This window comes from Eretmochelys imbricata, chromosome 6, assembly GCF_965152235.1.
Source record: "Eretmochelys imbricata isolate rEreImb1 chromosome 6, rEreImb1.hap1, whole genome shotgun sequence".
Taxonomy (NCBI): domain Eukaryota; kingdom Metazoa; phylum Chordata; order Testudines; family Cheloniidae; genus Eretmochelys; species Eretmochelys imbricata.
In genome coordinates, this window is record NC_135577.1 from 91,533,275 (window position 1) to 91,549,189 (window position 15,915).

The 15,915-nt window shown below is 47.4% G+C and overlaps 1 protein-coding gene across 1 annotated transcript in view; it reads left to right on the forward strand.

Moving 5' to 3' along the window:
• The window catches only part of ESRRB (estrogen related receptor beta), a 164,307-nt gene that overhangs the window by 138,900 nt on the left and 9,492 nt on the right, over positions 1-15,915 (forward strand). The window contains exons 4-6 of the mRNA XM_077820356.1: positions 1,750-1,860; positions 2,807-2,968; positions 14,909-15,178. Coding sequence (XP_077676482.1) covers positions 1,750-1,860; positions 2,807-2,968; positions 14,909-15,178 — 543 coding nt within the window. The remainder of the gene's footprint in view (positions 1-1,749; positions 1,861-2,806; positions 2,969-14,908; positions 15,179-15,915) is intronic.

The window sequence follows — 15,915 nt, forward strand, 5'->3', positions numbered from 1 at the left end:
AGCAGCGCCGGAGAGCCGTGCTTCGTGAAGAGGAAGCTCCTTGTGCAGCCCCAAGAGCCTTGACATGCGTACGAACAGCAGCACCAATAGCAATACCAAGAACTAGGCACCCCTGGCACACAGCACGAACAGCACCATTGTCAGCAGAAGCCTCGCCCACAACTGTGCTCCTACATCGGTACCACAGGTGCCACGGCGCGGCAGCGGGGCTCGCCCTCGTGCACTACTCAGGCCTGTAGCTTAAAAACCACCCCGTAGCCCTTAGGTGGGCGCTGATGTTGGGCTTTGCCAACAGCCCTGGGTAGCCCTATACGGGGTGCTGTAGGAGAACGGTTGTGGAGCGTGCTGGTGTCGATGTATTTGTACCGCTAAGCGTGCTGGCGCTGGTGCGTACAGACATGCATGGTAAGGGATGGTAGGGCTAGCAGCAGGGTATGACGGCTCGTATTGGGCAGGGGTATCACTGCTTCTGGCACGGCTTCCATATAGCTCCTCCCGCGCTGTTGGTATTGGTTAGTGACCAAAGTGCTGATCTGAAATGAATAATTTACTTGTCAGATTAAGTCTCTTTCTGCTGTAAAATATCTGTGAGCAGACTGCAGTTTCCTCAAAGGTACGTGTTGTTCAAAATTTATTCATCTATCACGTTCTCTTTTTTATTTTTTACTGTATGGATTGATCACCAAATATTTGTTGCTTATTATGATTGGTCAGATAAGTCACATGGTGTTGTTTCTGTACTCTGGATGAAATCAGCACACAAATATTACAGGTGTGAATACTTGCATTTGCAAATTTTAAATTCAATTTCCATGTATACTCACAATTGACTTTCAACAGCTGTTTGTCCATGTAAAATTCAATTCCCCCAATTTCATAGAAATTGAACACAAAGGACCAAGGATCCAACAAGAAAGGAATTTATTTAATAATCTGGACAACTATTCATGGTCTTATTTTTCCACCATTTGCTCAAGTCTAGTACTGATGTAGAATTTCAGCTGCTGTTCTTGTATCGATGCTTGATCCTGCTGTTGCTGTTTGTATAGGTAAAGTGATTTCGGTGTTGTATTTGACGCTTTGTTTGCTGTTTAACTCATTGTATTTGAGGCATTGTTGCTACAAATCTTCGCTTTCTGCCTAGTTCAGTTTTATTATTGCCTTACTGTGGTAGAGGTTGCATTGTCTTGTTTCTGTTTATATTTAGTTCTACTTTCGTTATGGGTTGCCTTGCTCGACAGATCTTGGTTCTATTCATATTTCATAATCTATTTGTTATGGGAAGCTTTCCTCAAATATAGACAGTGAAAGGTCACAGAATATTTAACTTTTCATTTTTAAGAACAATCTAAAGGGGTTTTTTTATAAGCGCAGGTTTGATTGACATTTCTGAGACTTCCTTTTTAAAAACATGATCATCCAGAGAGCACTGAAATCTGAAGCCCTCAATTTATCTACCAAACAGACGATGATTCAAGAGTTGAGGTGGGTTGGGTTTTGTCTTCATTAATGTTTTCAAGAGAGGTAACTATCCCAGTGATGTGGTCAGAGCAGGAGGCTGCCCAGCTGGCATTGTTGGGACAGCTGTGCTGGATTCAGTGGACAGGCCAGGTGGCCTGGTCAGGGAAGTTCTGCTGGGTAAGGAAGAATATCCAGGCCTCCTCTCTTACAAAGCTGTAGCAGTGAAATTCCAGGATTCACTACGACACTGCTAGGGGATCACGAGTTTCTTTCCTCTCTTACCCACAGGGGTTCGTCTGGATCGAGTCCGCGGAGGACGCCAGAAGTACAAGCGAAGACTGGACTCTGAGAGCAGTACTTATCTGAGCTTACAGATCCCTCCTCCAGCCAAAAAGCCATGTATGTACAAGCTTCCTATTGTTTTCCTTAAGGCCAGCACAGCTTCTTTTTCTGTTGGTGCCATGGATGCACAAATAATGTTGTGTGGTTGTTGTCCCCTTCTGTTTCCATTACAAATCACCATTGTCAGATATTCATTTTTTTTCCAATGAGTATAGTGTGTGGGTGGAATAGTGTCATCTGAGGTTGTGGCCCGTTGATGATGGGATTCTTTGGATCATCAGTCAGAGCTTTCTCAGAGAGAGAGACTAACTGTATAACTTCAGTGAAGTTCTGGTCTTCCCTGCACCCAAGATCCACTAAATCAGCCCCACACCCTGATCTCTCTCTACCATGTCACCAAGTTGTTTTCTGAACTTCTCAAAATCCCAACAGTTGTTTGTCCATCACATTCATCTTAGGCTTCTCTCACCCTGTCATATCCCCATGGGATCTACCTGGTATAACTGAGCCATGTCTTAAAATGGGCTCCTGCTTTTTTCAGACTTCTACTGTGTTGGCTCAGTACTGAAGAATCACAGATTCTAGTTTCCAACCTCTACACCAGTGTTTTTCAAACTGGTGTACACATACCCATAGGGGTACGCAGGCTCTATCAGGGGATTCATGAGAAAAGTCCTGTAATGGCGGACAACGCATTTTATTTAGGAAGACTTGGCAATCTAATCATAGGTCTATTATTATCCTATCTCAGATGGGGGTATCTGGTAGACTATATTATTTGGAAAGGGATATGCAGCCAAAGAAGTTTGAAAACTCTACTCTTAACTACAGTGCAGTCTCCCTCCTGCTGTGAACAAAACACATTTCTGAGATCCCAAATTGCAGGCTGTATGGTACGAGAACTCCTATCAGTTGTGTATCCTGCTAAGTGTTGTCTGAAAGCTGCTACATACACACCATCTCCTGAAAGGTACAGTAGTAACTTCTCCTTTGACATTTGCAGTGACTAAGATCGTCTCCCACTTGTTGGTGGCTGAGCCAGAGAAGATTTATGCCATGCCTGACCCCACTATGCCGGAGAGTGACATCAAAGCACTGACAACCCTCTGTGACTTAGCAGACAGGGAACTGGTGGTGATCATTGGATGGGCAAAGCACATCCCAGGTAATGAAGGGGAAGTTACGGATGGGGGCATTAGTGTGAAAGACAAGGGGAGGTGATTATTTACTCTGTGAGCATCACTTTATCTTGGCACTCTGATGGGTTGAATCTACTTCAAGAGAAAGCTGCTCATGGTGAAGCCTCATTAACATTGAGTTCCAATACAGTGTGTATTAATTTGTGTAAATTAATTATTATATACACGTAGTGTCCTGGGATTATGTGGTAGCCTTAGAGATGATATTGTACAGCAGTCAGTAGTGCCTGTGACCGAGTGGTACAGCAATAACCCCTGCTGATTAACCTTTGGGACTAGGTGGTACAGTGGTAGGCTTCGGTGATTTTGCATGACATTTGCTGCACCACCACAGAATAGGGAGCTCACTGCCCATCTGAAGGGGAAGCTTTCCTAGCCATAAGGAGCGAAGCCACAGAGCAAGGCCCACTCCTACAGGACATTGATTAAGGCGCCACTCTGGAGCTCCTGTTTCCTGTGTTGATGGAGGCTGGGAACACTTTGACTGTGATGTGATCAACCTCTGACAGGAAGCTGACTGGAGCATTCATAGGACTTCCATACTCTTCGTTCAGCACAGCAGCAGCAGCAGTCCATGTAGAATATCAGCACTACAGTAACAGATCCAGGACTGAAGGAGTGGCCATCTCCCTCATTCAGATATTGGGGGCTCCCATGAGATTCCTGCTGTTGGAAGAGTTGCATTCTGAGTCCACGGCTTGACCTTATGTCAAGCTCCATAACATAAAGTATCAAGGGGAGATGCCCTGGCACCTTGAACAGAAGTTCTGATTGCAAAGCAAAAGTGCAGTGGCTAGTAGGGAGGGCTTTCAGAAAGTGTCCCCAGGGCTCACTTTGCTGCGTTGCAGAAAACTGCTTCAGATAGACATGCGGCATGAATAATCTGATACAGCAGTCTCATCCCCTCTCCCTTCTTTCCCCCAAGCCCAGAGGAACATTTTGTACTCAGCTACTGGACCTAATCTGCTGCCAAATCTTGCACATATTACTCCAGCTTCAGTACAAGTTCACACTCTCCCATCCCGCTTCTTGGTTCATCAGTTCCTAGCTTCAGCCATGCAGCATGTTTCCATGAAACATTTTCGACCCCATCTGATCATTTGGGAATATCTGCTATAGGTCAGTTGTCCTAGCCTAGCAGACATTTGGCTCACACAATGACTAATTTCTGCAGCTTGTCCTTGTTCTCTCTTTGGCTGCCGCTCCTCTTTGTTCTAAGTGACTGTTTCCCTGTAAAATTTGTCATCATTGGATTCTAAGGTTGGAGGCTCCCCTTGAGAAGACTTCCTGGGCTGTTTGAAGTGGGTACCTTGGGCCTAGATCCACAAAAGGATTTAGGCACCTGAAGTGCAGATTTAGATAACACTGTGATCCACAAAATCCCCGCTCAGCTATCACCCAACTCTATATGCGCCTAAACTCACTTGGCACCTACGTTTCCACTGTAAAAATTCCCTAGGCCCCTCTGGACATGTGCACTGCTGCATCCGGCAGGGGTCCAGACACCTCTCTCATGCCTAAACCCCAGCAAAATCCTCAAACAGGGGAAGACAGGCATTCCCCCGCCTATCTCCCCCAGGGCCCATCCAGTAGGTGTACTCAGAGCATGCCAAACATCACAAGGGGGCCTCCCTTACATCCAGTGGTTAGGGTACTCACCTGGGATGTGGGAGACTCCAGTTCAATTCCCGCACTGTCCAATGAGAAGGGTTTTGAACAGGGGTTTCCCCATCTCTCAGGTGAGTGCCCAAACCACTGGGATATAGGATATTCTGATGTGGGTCTCTCTTGTTGAAGTCATTCTACTTTCATTAAAAAAATATATTAATTGGCCCTACAGTGTGAGGAACACTCTCCAGTTCAGTGGTTAGGGTACTCGCCTGAGAGATGTGCAACTGCTGTTCTAATCCCTTCTACCCATCAGGCAGAGAGGGGGGAATTAAACATGGATCTCCCATGTCCCGTGTGAGTACCGAAACCACTGCGCTAAAGGTTGTAAGGAAGGTCACCATTGTCACCTCCTCCTCACAAGAAATGGCTGAGATGGCGACACCATCTGACTCCAGACAGCGGGTCCTGGCTATGGATTGCAAGCAGAAATAGGTGCCTGCAGCCTGGATTTAGATGCCTATCTCCATGATGTGGGTGGGTGGTGGGGATTAGGACACACCCCTCTTGCTGGCATCACCCACTGACTACTTTACATGGCTCTCTGCCTAGTGTGCAGGTTTTTATGGATCCCATTCTTAGGCACCTACCTCTCCCCCATTCATTGTATAGGGAGCTTAGGGGCCTAACTCAGGCTTTGTGGCTCCCACTGTTCTTCCAGTGATTTGCTAGATGCCTACGAGTTAGGTGTTTCATAGAGCCACACCCCTGATTATAGAGTTTGAAGAAATAGGTCTTTCTGCAGGCAGTGTTTCTGAGCGGAGGTTAATGCCATGGGTGCCCTTCTTAAAGGAGATCTTCAGTATCAGGGATTACACCACTTGCTAGCTGTGGAATCCACCTGAGGCTGATTCAGCACAAACAAGGCTATGTTGCTGATTGAGGAATCTCAGCCTGGATTGCTCCATTAACCCAGCAGCAGGGTTAACTCCATTAACAGAAAGGGCATTATCACAATGCAGCTAGGGGTATGGCTCCACAGCCTAAAAACCCTACAACAGTGAGTCTCAGAGCTCAGGTGAACTGATTCAGGCTCACGCCACAGGGCTAAAAATAATAGTGTAGATGTTCCTGCTCAGGTGGGCCCGGGCTCCAGCCCCAGCACAAATGTCTACACTGCTATATTTAGCTCCTGAGCGCAAGCCCAAGTCAGTTGACCCAGCCCTGAGAGTCCTTGCCATGTTTTTTTTGTTTTTGTTTTTGCTAGATAGACATACCCAAACAAAGTTACTCACAGATTACTCACAGATTACTGTCACTGTGGCTATTAGTTCCCAAACACCTAGGTGTTGCAGGCCATTATCACTGCTACGCACTGGGGATGCCCTACAGTAGCTCAGGGATCTCTTGCTTACACCTGTGATGAATAGCTACTCCTCCCTGAATTTCATTTTGGAACCAATGCACTTTCCATCTTGCTGCTGCTCCTGCTGCTCTCCTAGAACGGGGATGTAAGCACAAGGTGACTACTGCTCTGTAAAAGGGGCGGTTTTTTTCTTCCAGAAGGACAGGGTACTCCTGCAACCTCCTCTGTTTTCTCTGTATTTCCCTTTCCGGCAAAAAAAAAAAAAAAAACAACACAAACCCAGTGTGGCAACCCAATCAACACAGCTCCTGGGTCGGTCAGAGGGCTCAGTCCAGCTTTATACAAGAGATTTTAATATATATAAAATAGGATACAGCCTTTTTATTTTAATCCCCCATCAGAAATAGAAAATGACTAAAACAAACTGAGCGCATCAGGAGCACGGGGAAGGGGACTGACTCAAATGGGCATGTCAATGCAGTCTGTTCCCTTGAGTCTGCACTCCCCGAACCCCAGACACCAAGGAGCTCACACATCAGGGTGATTGCATGCTCAGGTTCCCACACAACTGCGCTCATAGACATGTGAGGCTTGATTCCCAAGGGGCACTTAGGCTGAGCATTTGCAGTGCATAGCCGTTAGGCACCCTGCCACCCAGTAGAATTCAGAGCCGCAAGTTAGGCACCCAGGCCTGGGGAGAGTTCGGAGCTAAAAAGGGGATTAACAGAAGCCAGTATGCTAAGGGGGGAGCTGCCTAAGCTAGGCCCTCAGAGGTAGTTAACTCAAGTCAAGGCTGGCCAGAGATGCCTTCCGCCACTTGGGATTCTCTTGTTGAAGCTTTCCCACTTTGTATAAAAATACTTAAATCGCCCTGGGGCCAAGGGGAAGAGGCCCCTACAGGTATTTTTCCTGTAACAGCCCAGCAGACTCCTTCTTACAAACAGCTTGTTTATGATGTTAAACTGATCTCCCATTGGCAAATCCAGGCAACAGCATTCTGGCACGTGGCTCACACATTAGGAGCGCACTATACCAGAGCGTCCTGAAGGAATATTTTTCGTAACATCAGTCCATTAATTTGAATTGTCTGCAAGGTTGTCTTAGTGGGACACTGTGGTTCATTCGAAATAACAGAGTTCTCTTCAAGTACAGGGATAGACATTGGCAGGTATGTCACCAGAAATTGTATGTCAGAGATAGCTCACCAGGGAAGTACATAGTAGATAAAGGCTTCCCCTAGGACAGAGGAGACTGTGGGTTCCCGTGCACTGCAGACGTTCCTGCTTGGGCTGGAGCCCAGGCTCTGAGACCCTTCCCCCCAAGCTCCAGCCTGAGTGGGAACACCTACACTGCTATTTTTAGCCTCGTAGTGCAAGCCTTATGAGACTGGCTGCCACATGGCTTTTTCTGCAGTGTGGATACACCCCATGGCACACTTCCTACTATTCTGCTCCTTTAATAGCCACACTTGGGATCTTTTGGTCTGAAAAGGAGAGTTCCAGTGTTGCATGGCCAGACTTATGGCCAATTGGCTTTTGAATCTTTTCAGACACCAAAGGATTTGGTATCTACCTTGATAAGGTAGGACAGCCATTTGCTGTGTATTTTCTTTGAGCCTCTGGCAGTTGTTACTGCTGTAATTTTATACTACCTCTGGCAGAGCTGCAGGTCAGCCCCCTTTCAGGCACAGAATGCCTTACCTGAAACTCTAGTTCACACTATTTTTGCAGTCATTCAGTTGCTCACAATGGCTAAGGAAAAAAACAGATGAATTTGGCAAAATGGCAGCCTCAGGATGGCCTATGACATCAAATTGACCTCTTAGTTCTCAGACCAAAACTGGGATGGGGAGGAGTTGGCTGGTTTCTTTTCATAGCTGTGATCTGTCCCATTTGTGACTGTGCTTTTTGTTTTGGGGTTTTATTCCATAGAGGGTTAGAGTTTGAGACTGACTCAGTGGGTGGGCACTTGTGGGAGAGTTCAAATCCCTGCTCCAGTGACTACTTAAGTTGTCATTGCCCCCCCACACTTGAGCAGCTGGGGACATGTGCACGGCCCTGGAAGAAATTTAGATGCCATGGGGACCTTATCAGTGGAAACTTAGGTACCTGCAGTGTTAAGGAGCTGCTGGGAATAGGAATTTTTGCAGCTCTAAATGTTGGACTTAAAGGCTATGTCTACACTATGCAGCTTTTAGCGACACGGCTGCTGACAAAAAACTTCCACCCGCAACAAGAGCGCTCCTGCTGACAAAGCGCTGTTCACACCAGCACTTGTCATTGACAAAACTTTTGTCTTTTGGGTGTGTGTGTGTTTTTTTAAACACCTCTGAACAACAAAAGTTTTGTCTTTCACTTGCCAGTGTAGACAAAGCCTTTGGAACTTAAAGTGGCAGTTAAGCGCCTAAGCCCCCCGTCGTGAACCTAGCCCCTGAATCTCAGACACTAAGAACAAGGCGAAAGGACTAAAGATCACATCTGTCAGTCCTGTGTTAAATTAGAATGCTGTTTTTAAAATCAAGGCACAGGATTGCCTGCACTTCAGATACCAGGTCCCAGAGCAAACTCTTATTCTTTAATGTCAGCAAAATGAAACTGATTAAGCTTAAAGCCACTCTCCTGCAATCAGGAACATGAAAACATGATTTAAAAGTGTTCAGCAAACATTATTAGCTCAGTGTCCTCCCCAGCCAGCTTGGAGTCCTTGCCCTTTGGATGAGGCTCTCCTTTTTTTTTTCCTCCTTCCACCCAGCCCCTCTGTTAATCACATTTGTATTTCATCTACCTTTTACATGTGCTTTTCTGCCGGACGAGGAGACTTCTCTTGAGGGACAACAACAGAGGCTGTCCCAAGGTAGCCGTTGTGCTGTTTTCACTAGGAAGCTGATAGCACCAGCACAGAATGAAATATGGCAAGTGGAGTGACAGCAGCTGTGTCTGGAGTGGCCTTAGATCCTATAATTACAGCTTCCTTTATTACCTCTGCTAATGGCCCTCCAGGATGACAGAAATGATAATAAATTAACAGATTATGAACTCCACTTGCCACAAATTATGTGTGTGGGTTTAAAAAAAAAAATTCTGGGACCTCACCCTGCCAAATCACTGAAATAAAAAAACCCAAATGTCACTACATCAGCTAGGGCAAATCAAATAACTTTCCACAGGGGATATGGCAACCTGCAGCTGGAATACATGGGAAGGAAATGCATGTGTGGCTCTGTGCTAGAGGTGACCAGGTACAGTGCTAGAGTATAGCAGAGCGAACACAGCCGCAGCACATCACGGTAGATTCCTGAATGCTTCAGTACAAGGGCATAAGCAGTAGGAGTGGTGTCAGGAAGTTGAGTGCTCAGCACCCTTCAGGACCAGGCCCTAATATAGTAGCACGGAGACAATCATGTCTCATTGCTGAAGGTTCCCCAGTGTCGTAATCTAGTGGAGGCGATTTACCTTTCATTGCTGGGTCTTTCTGAAGGCTGTGCTGGCAAACAGCACAGGTAATGCAGTCATATTGCTGGAAGTTCTTAGATGCTGTATCATTAATGCAGTTGGGCTCTGTATATTAGAGAGCTGGTCAAGGTGAAACCAATATATACCTCTCCACACAGCAATTGCAGCATCAGGGCCCTAGGCTGTATAATCTTCGGGGCTCTATCTTTCTGATTGTCAAGCAGTGCCCAGGACAACAGAGCCATGATCCTTCTACTGTAAAACAAATAAATAAAATTGGGGAACTGGGGGCCCTAGCTTGCAAGCCAGTTGCTGGCCCCCCACTGTTGTGCTTCTATGCCAGTCTGCTGGTGCAAAGCTGCTTAGTTGGCTTCCTGAGAATTCCCCTGTCAGAGGGGGATCTCCAGGCAGTATAGGCCTAGTGTAGTTGGCTCTGCACCACCAATCTTGTTTGCCTGGCCTAGGGAGCATTGCTATGGCAAAGGATGCATGACCAACAATCCCCAACTGCCATAACTATCCCTTGGGGGCCATTGTGGCTGGGTGGAAGTTAGAGCAACCCTAAATAGTGCTCTAACTTGCACCAAACAGCCTTTAGCCAGCTGCATGGGTTACAAAGGTGACATAAAACAGTTTCTTTGCTCTGTGTTGAGCAAAGCTCAGGCAGACCTGAGCAGCTAACCCTGTATCTCTATTTTTGCATTCAGTGGGGTTTTGTCTATGTACTGTTTCTTATCATTCCTGCCTCCCTAGTCTTGTTTCTTCATTGGTATAGGAGGCAACTGGTGAGTTTGCTGTGCATATAGATTAGGTCTTTATGGCCAGTAACTCTCCCAATTTTAGTCCAACTAACAGAGATTCTGGAGAATGGACAAGAACAGAGGAGATGGCTGAAGCTGGGTGTAGAGTCCATGCTGATGCAAACTGACTTGTAACCTCACACTGCTACTAACTAGCTCCAATTGAACAGGAAGCTTCCTTCTTCCTGGGGACAGGCTTGCTCATTGCTTCTAGTTCTTACCACAAATCTCGACCTAAACTCCTCGGGCCACGTTCTGATCTCAGTGACACCAGCGTAAATCCAGAGTTCACTTCGCCTGGGGTCCATGGAGTTACTTAATTTATACCAGTGTGAGATCAGAATCTGGCTCTTTAAATCACAGTTCTCTGGTAATGACTGATCTCTGAAGGGGGTAAGAGAGACAGGCACAGGTGCCATAGGTCAGTGGTTCTTAACCAAGGGTCCATGTACCTCGGGGGTACACAGAGGTCTTCCAGCGGGTATGTCAACTCATCTAGATATTTGCCTAGTTTAGAACAGGCTACATGAAAAGCACTAGCACAATCAATCAATACAAACCAAAATTTCACACTGACAGTTTATACTGCTCTGTGTACTATATCAGAGTTTTTCAACTGGGGGAGAGGATCATAATTTATTTTATAAGTATATGGTAAAAATGAGAAAGTCGGCAGGTTTTCAGTAATTGTGTGCGGTGACACTTTTGTATTTTTATGTCTGACTTTGCAAGGTGAAACTTGGGGTACACAAGACAAATCAGCCTCCTGAAAGGGGTACAGTAGTCTGGAATGGTTGAAAACTACTTGCATAGGTCCAATATACACAATTCATTTCCAGCGAGCATACTTTCTAGCAGTTTTCCACAAGTGCTTGCCATTTGTACAGGCATGAAGGAGGCACTGTATGTAACAATACAATGGCAGTATAGGAAGCAGGCCACATTTCGCTCTTACGTGGGTGCCTATTGCAGTCAATGGAGAGCATGCCTGTGTGAAAGGGGGATTTAGACCAGCAGCTGCAGGTGGGATGGGAGTTAGGGTGCAGAGGCGACACTTTGGCGAGAATGACTGAGCCCAGGGGGAATCAGAACCCAGCAGGAGGTGGGGTTCCATGGTGTGTTTTGAAGAGAAAGTTTAGGACACAGTTCTGTGCAGGAGCAAAGGGGGCTGTTTCTGATGGTGCTGGCATAGTGGGGAAAGGATGTACTGCCTGCTGGGACTGGGGACAAGTAGGTCAAGCTGGAGATGTCATGGATGACATCGTGGGAAGACTGGTGATTAATAAGGTGTACTTACAGAGGTGGATGCGTCTGAGCATTGCTCTGGGAGGCCAAAGGAATCAAAGCAATGCACAAGATCCATAGAGAGCAGGATGGACTTTGTACACGCACCTGCAAAGCCACATACTGTGCACACCAGCAGCTGCAAAGAAAGGAAATAACTTAGAAGAACTGATTGACACTATCCAAAAAGAAAAGCAGGAGGAAATTCTGTGTGTCTGGGCCCCATTACCAGATGGCTGAACTCCTCAAAATCTTCACCATATTTATTGTCACAACACCTCTTTTAGGGAGAGAAGTGCTATCATCCCTATTTTACAGATTGGGAACTGAGGCAGAGTAAGACTAAGCAACTGACCCAGGACAGCTGTGAGAGTTGAATCTAGGGCCCTCAAGGCTAGAGCCTGAAGCACTGGACCAGCCTTCCTTTCTGTAGCTGAATGAATAGATAATGCCACAGTAGTTGGACTGAGGGTAGGAATGGGGAGTGCAGATAAGAGGGAGAGAGAGAGAGAGGCTATAAACTTTGGGAACCGAAGCTATAACTACTCTGCACAGCAGACGTCCTCTCTCCCAGAGGGGATAGCATCAGCTCCACATGCAGTAGAGGGCAGTGTCAGCAAGGCGTCAGGAGATCAGGAGCCTGATACGCACTTCACCTCAGCCCATTCTCCCATTTACTCAGAATACTGCCTTCAAGGGCTGGGGTAAAAGGGGACTGTATACTAACTGCCGAGGAGGAGCTGAGGACAATGAAGAGGCAGATCTAAGAGAAACAGATTTTTTAAAAGAAGGAACCCATATGTTACTGTTCTGTTGGCTGTGACAGCCTGCAGTAGGGGGCACCAAACTTTACTAATGTGAAAACTGAACCCTCCAGGACCTCCACGCACTCCTGGCCGAGCACAGCTAACTCAAGAACGCAGCAGGTCCTTCCTATACAAATATATTCAAGGCCTGGAACAGGCCTGGATTGTTATCTGGAAAGAAGCCTGTGGCAATGGGGATTCTGCGCGAGCATCCCTCGCATAATGATGATAGACCAGACGCTGTTGGGCAGATAGCTCTCAGCTAGGGATTCAATCTAACTCATTTCACTCTCTATTCCAGCTTGTCTCCCTGGTGGTCTTTAGCTGTTCCCTTATTCCCTCTGGCACTCCTCCCCAATGGATTATTGATTCCTCCCTCCCACGCACTGCTACCCCCAGACCTCACACACACACACACACACACACACAACACGTGACAGCTGATTGGTATCTGTTAATTAATGTAGCCTGGGGCCTCTTTTCTATTCAGGGGCCTGATAAGGGAAATTGGATGTCCAAGGGCTGCCATGCCATTATCACCCTTTTCTTCCCCTGGCAACACAAACACAAAACATGGCGTAGTGATAAATAAATAAGACTAACCCATCCCTCTGCCCTCACTTCCTTGGGCTGAGATAGCACAGATAGAAAAACAGAACCCACAATCGGTCAATACAGCAATCACCAGCTCTTTTGTTAATTGCTGACTTGATAACAAGAGAAATCAAATGATCACTGCAGTGGCTGGTGACCTGGGCCCAGACACAGCGACGTGAGCGGTGAAGACTGTGGGAATAAAGGGCATCTCACTGCACACAGTTTGCAGCCTGCCGGGCTAGGGAGTCTCAGAGGCAGAGGCTAATGAGCTCAGACAGGGCTGCAGGAGGAGAGTGATCCAAGGGCAGAGGATGCTGAGTTATGAGAGAAAACTGGACGGGAAAAAAAAGCCAGTGTTGGAGAGAGAGGCAGCAGCCTGAAGGTGAGAGAGGGGAGAGAATGCTACACCAAGTCTTAGGTGTTCCTGCTGCTTAGAAATACCCAGGCCTTCCCATTTCAACTCAGTGCTGTGAAACTCTATTGCCAGGACAGGCTGCCCCAGTGCTGCCCAAGTGTAAACAGAGACAGACACCCCGCTCAGGTCTCTGTCAGGGTGGACAGGGACACTACATACCGTGATTTCTGACAAATAGACGCAGGGCAACTGTGTCCATTCAGGATCCAATGTCAGGCTGCTACAGAGCCTGAGGCCATCTCTGCCATATCGCTCCTTTATCTGAGGCTCCAGCAGAGTTTTTCCTCATTGCTTTTCTGATGAGGTCTGATCATTTCTGGAGAAATCTTTCTCAAACTCCCTTTTATGTCAGACACTGGAGCAGAGAAAGCCTCTCGTCTCACTCTCCTCTGTCACGTGGGTTGTGAACTCACTCTTCTTTTGGTGTGAGCAGTGCTTTGTGCCTCCCAGTTTATGGTCATTTCGTCTGTATTTGGGGAGGGTCTGCCTCAGGTCTGCCTGTCTCTGTAGTGAGCTCTATTCATGTGGGCCAGGATCTATGTCTGTGGAGGGATCTGTACCTTCTTGCTGCTTGGTTTGTTCATACTGACGCATCTGTTGGTATTTTAGGGTTTGGTCTGGCAGCCTGAGCATTTTTCAATATTGGGTGGGGCTCTTTCACTGGAAAGCTGGAGTCGCTGAATGCGGGGAGTCGTGATGGTCAGAAGTGGATCATGTTTTCATATGGATTTAACTTTTGATCCTCCAGTGTGCTACAGTGGAAGAGAATTTGCCACTTGGCTGAGATGGCATTTTGATCATGATGAGCTTGAAACTCAGGCAAGCGTTTTCTCTTCCTACCCCATCAGGAGTCCACTCTCTCCCTTTGGAGTGCTTCCCTGTCAAGTCAGCTGAGTTCCTGGCTGGGGTGTGGAGACAATGGGTTGCATTACATAAAATACAGCATGAGGAACAGGGAAGAAAAGTACCTACCAGGCAGTACTGCAGGAGGAACAGGGTCAGGGTACATCCCACCATGGTGTGGCCTGAGGACTTGGCTGTATTCAGGACAGCGCTGCAAGGAAAAATGGGGAACACAAAGGATGGATTCCAGGCAGGGCTTCAGGTGGACTGGGAAATAGAGAGATGGGTGAATTCCAGAGGTGCCAGTCACTACATGATAGGGCCACGTAAGTACCTAGACAGGGCATGTCTACACGGCCCACAGCAGCAAGCCTTCCAGCCCAGGTCAAGAGACGTGGGTTCCCAGTACCACACTAAAAATAGCTCTGTAGACATAGCAGCTCAGACTCTGAAGCCTGGGGGGAAGGAGGTGGCATTAGAGCTCCAGCCCAGGCCACAACTTCAGAGCACTGTCTCCACAGCAGTTTTTGAGTGCTAGCAGGAGCCTCACAAACCCAAGGATGTTGACCAGAGCTGGCAGGCTCACCACAGGCTTTGGAGAGGTGCTCAGAGATTCCATGTAATGAGCAGGGGATTGGGAAGATGGAGTGACTCCCAGAAAAACTGGGGAGCTGTGGGGGATACAACCTTTGGAGCCCATCCCAGTTTGACCCTGCTTGTCGTTTGCCCTGCCAGGTTTCTCTAATCTCTCCCTGGGGGACCAGATGAGCCTCCTGCAGAGCGCCTGGATGGAGATCCTCATCCTGGGCATTGTGTACCGCTCACTGCCCTACGAGGACAAGCTGGTCTATGCCGAGGACTACATAATGGATGAGGAGCACTCGCGCCTGACGGGGCTGCTGGAGCTCTACATGGCCATCCTGCAGCTGGTGCGCCGGTACAAGAAGCTGAAGGTGGAGAAGGAGGAGTTTGTCACACTCAAGGCCCTGGCCCTTGCCAACTCAGGTAAAGCCATGACCCGGTTTGGTGTGAGGCTCAGGGAGCCAATGCCAACATGGATCTAGCATTCTAAGATGCTCCTGAGGAGTCAGAGGACTAGTGCCTGGCAATGCTCTGCCTCCTGGTAACAATGAGTCTCTCCAGTGGGTCTAACACAGCACCCACTCTCCCACACTGTTTTTCCTTCAGTTTAGAAGAGAATTGAGTACCTGGTGGAAATGTAGGCCTTATCTCCAGGGGGTCTGGAAATAGGGTATAGACCCTTTTCCCTCTTAGAATGCTGCTCCCAATATGGGCCCTGGTTGGAGAGGAATGACTGGCTGGGACAGGAGTTGAGGTATGAAATAAGAGCCCTTTCACTCGCGAGTCCCCAGCTCCAATCTGACCTCAAGTTTGTTGAGAGAAGGGACTGGCTGGCTATGGGAGACAGAACTACTGAATATGGAGCTTTTTCCCCACTAGTGTACTGGATCCAATCAGACCTAGGTCAGGGGGACAGGCTGGATCAGGGAATGGGATATGGAACCCTTTACCTTGAAGTCACCAGTTCCTTTCAAGCCCAGGTCAGAGGGAGCCAGATGGCTCTTGGAAAATGGGATTCACCACTTTTTGTTTCAAAGGCCCTGTCTGAATCTAGCCCAACTCAGTGGTGACTAGAGAGAAGTCAGACTGTAAAATCAGATTTTACACCCTACTCAAATGTATGGGTGTATGCTGGCCAGTGTGAAATTAGCTGAGGGTTC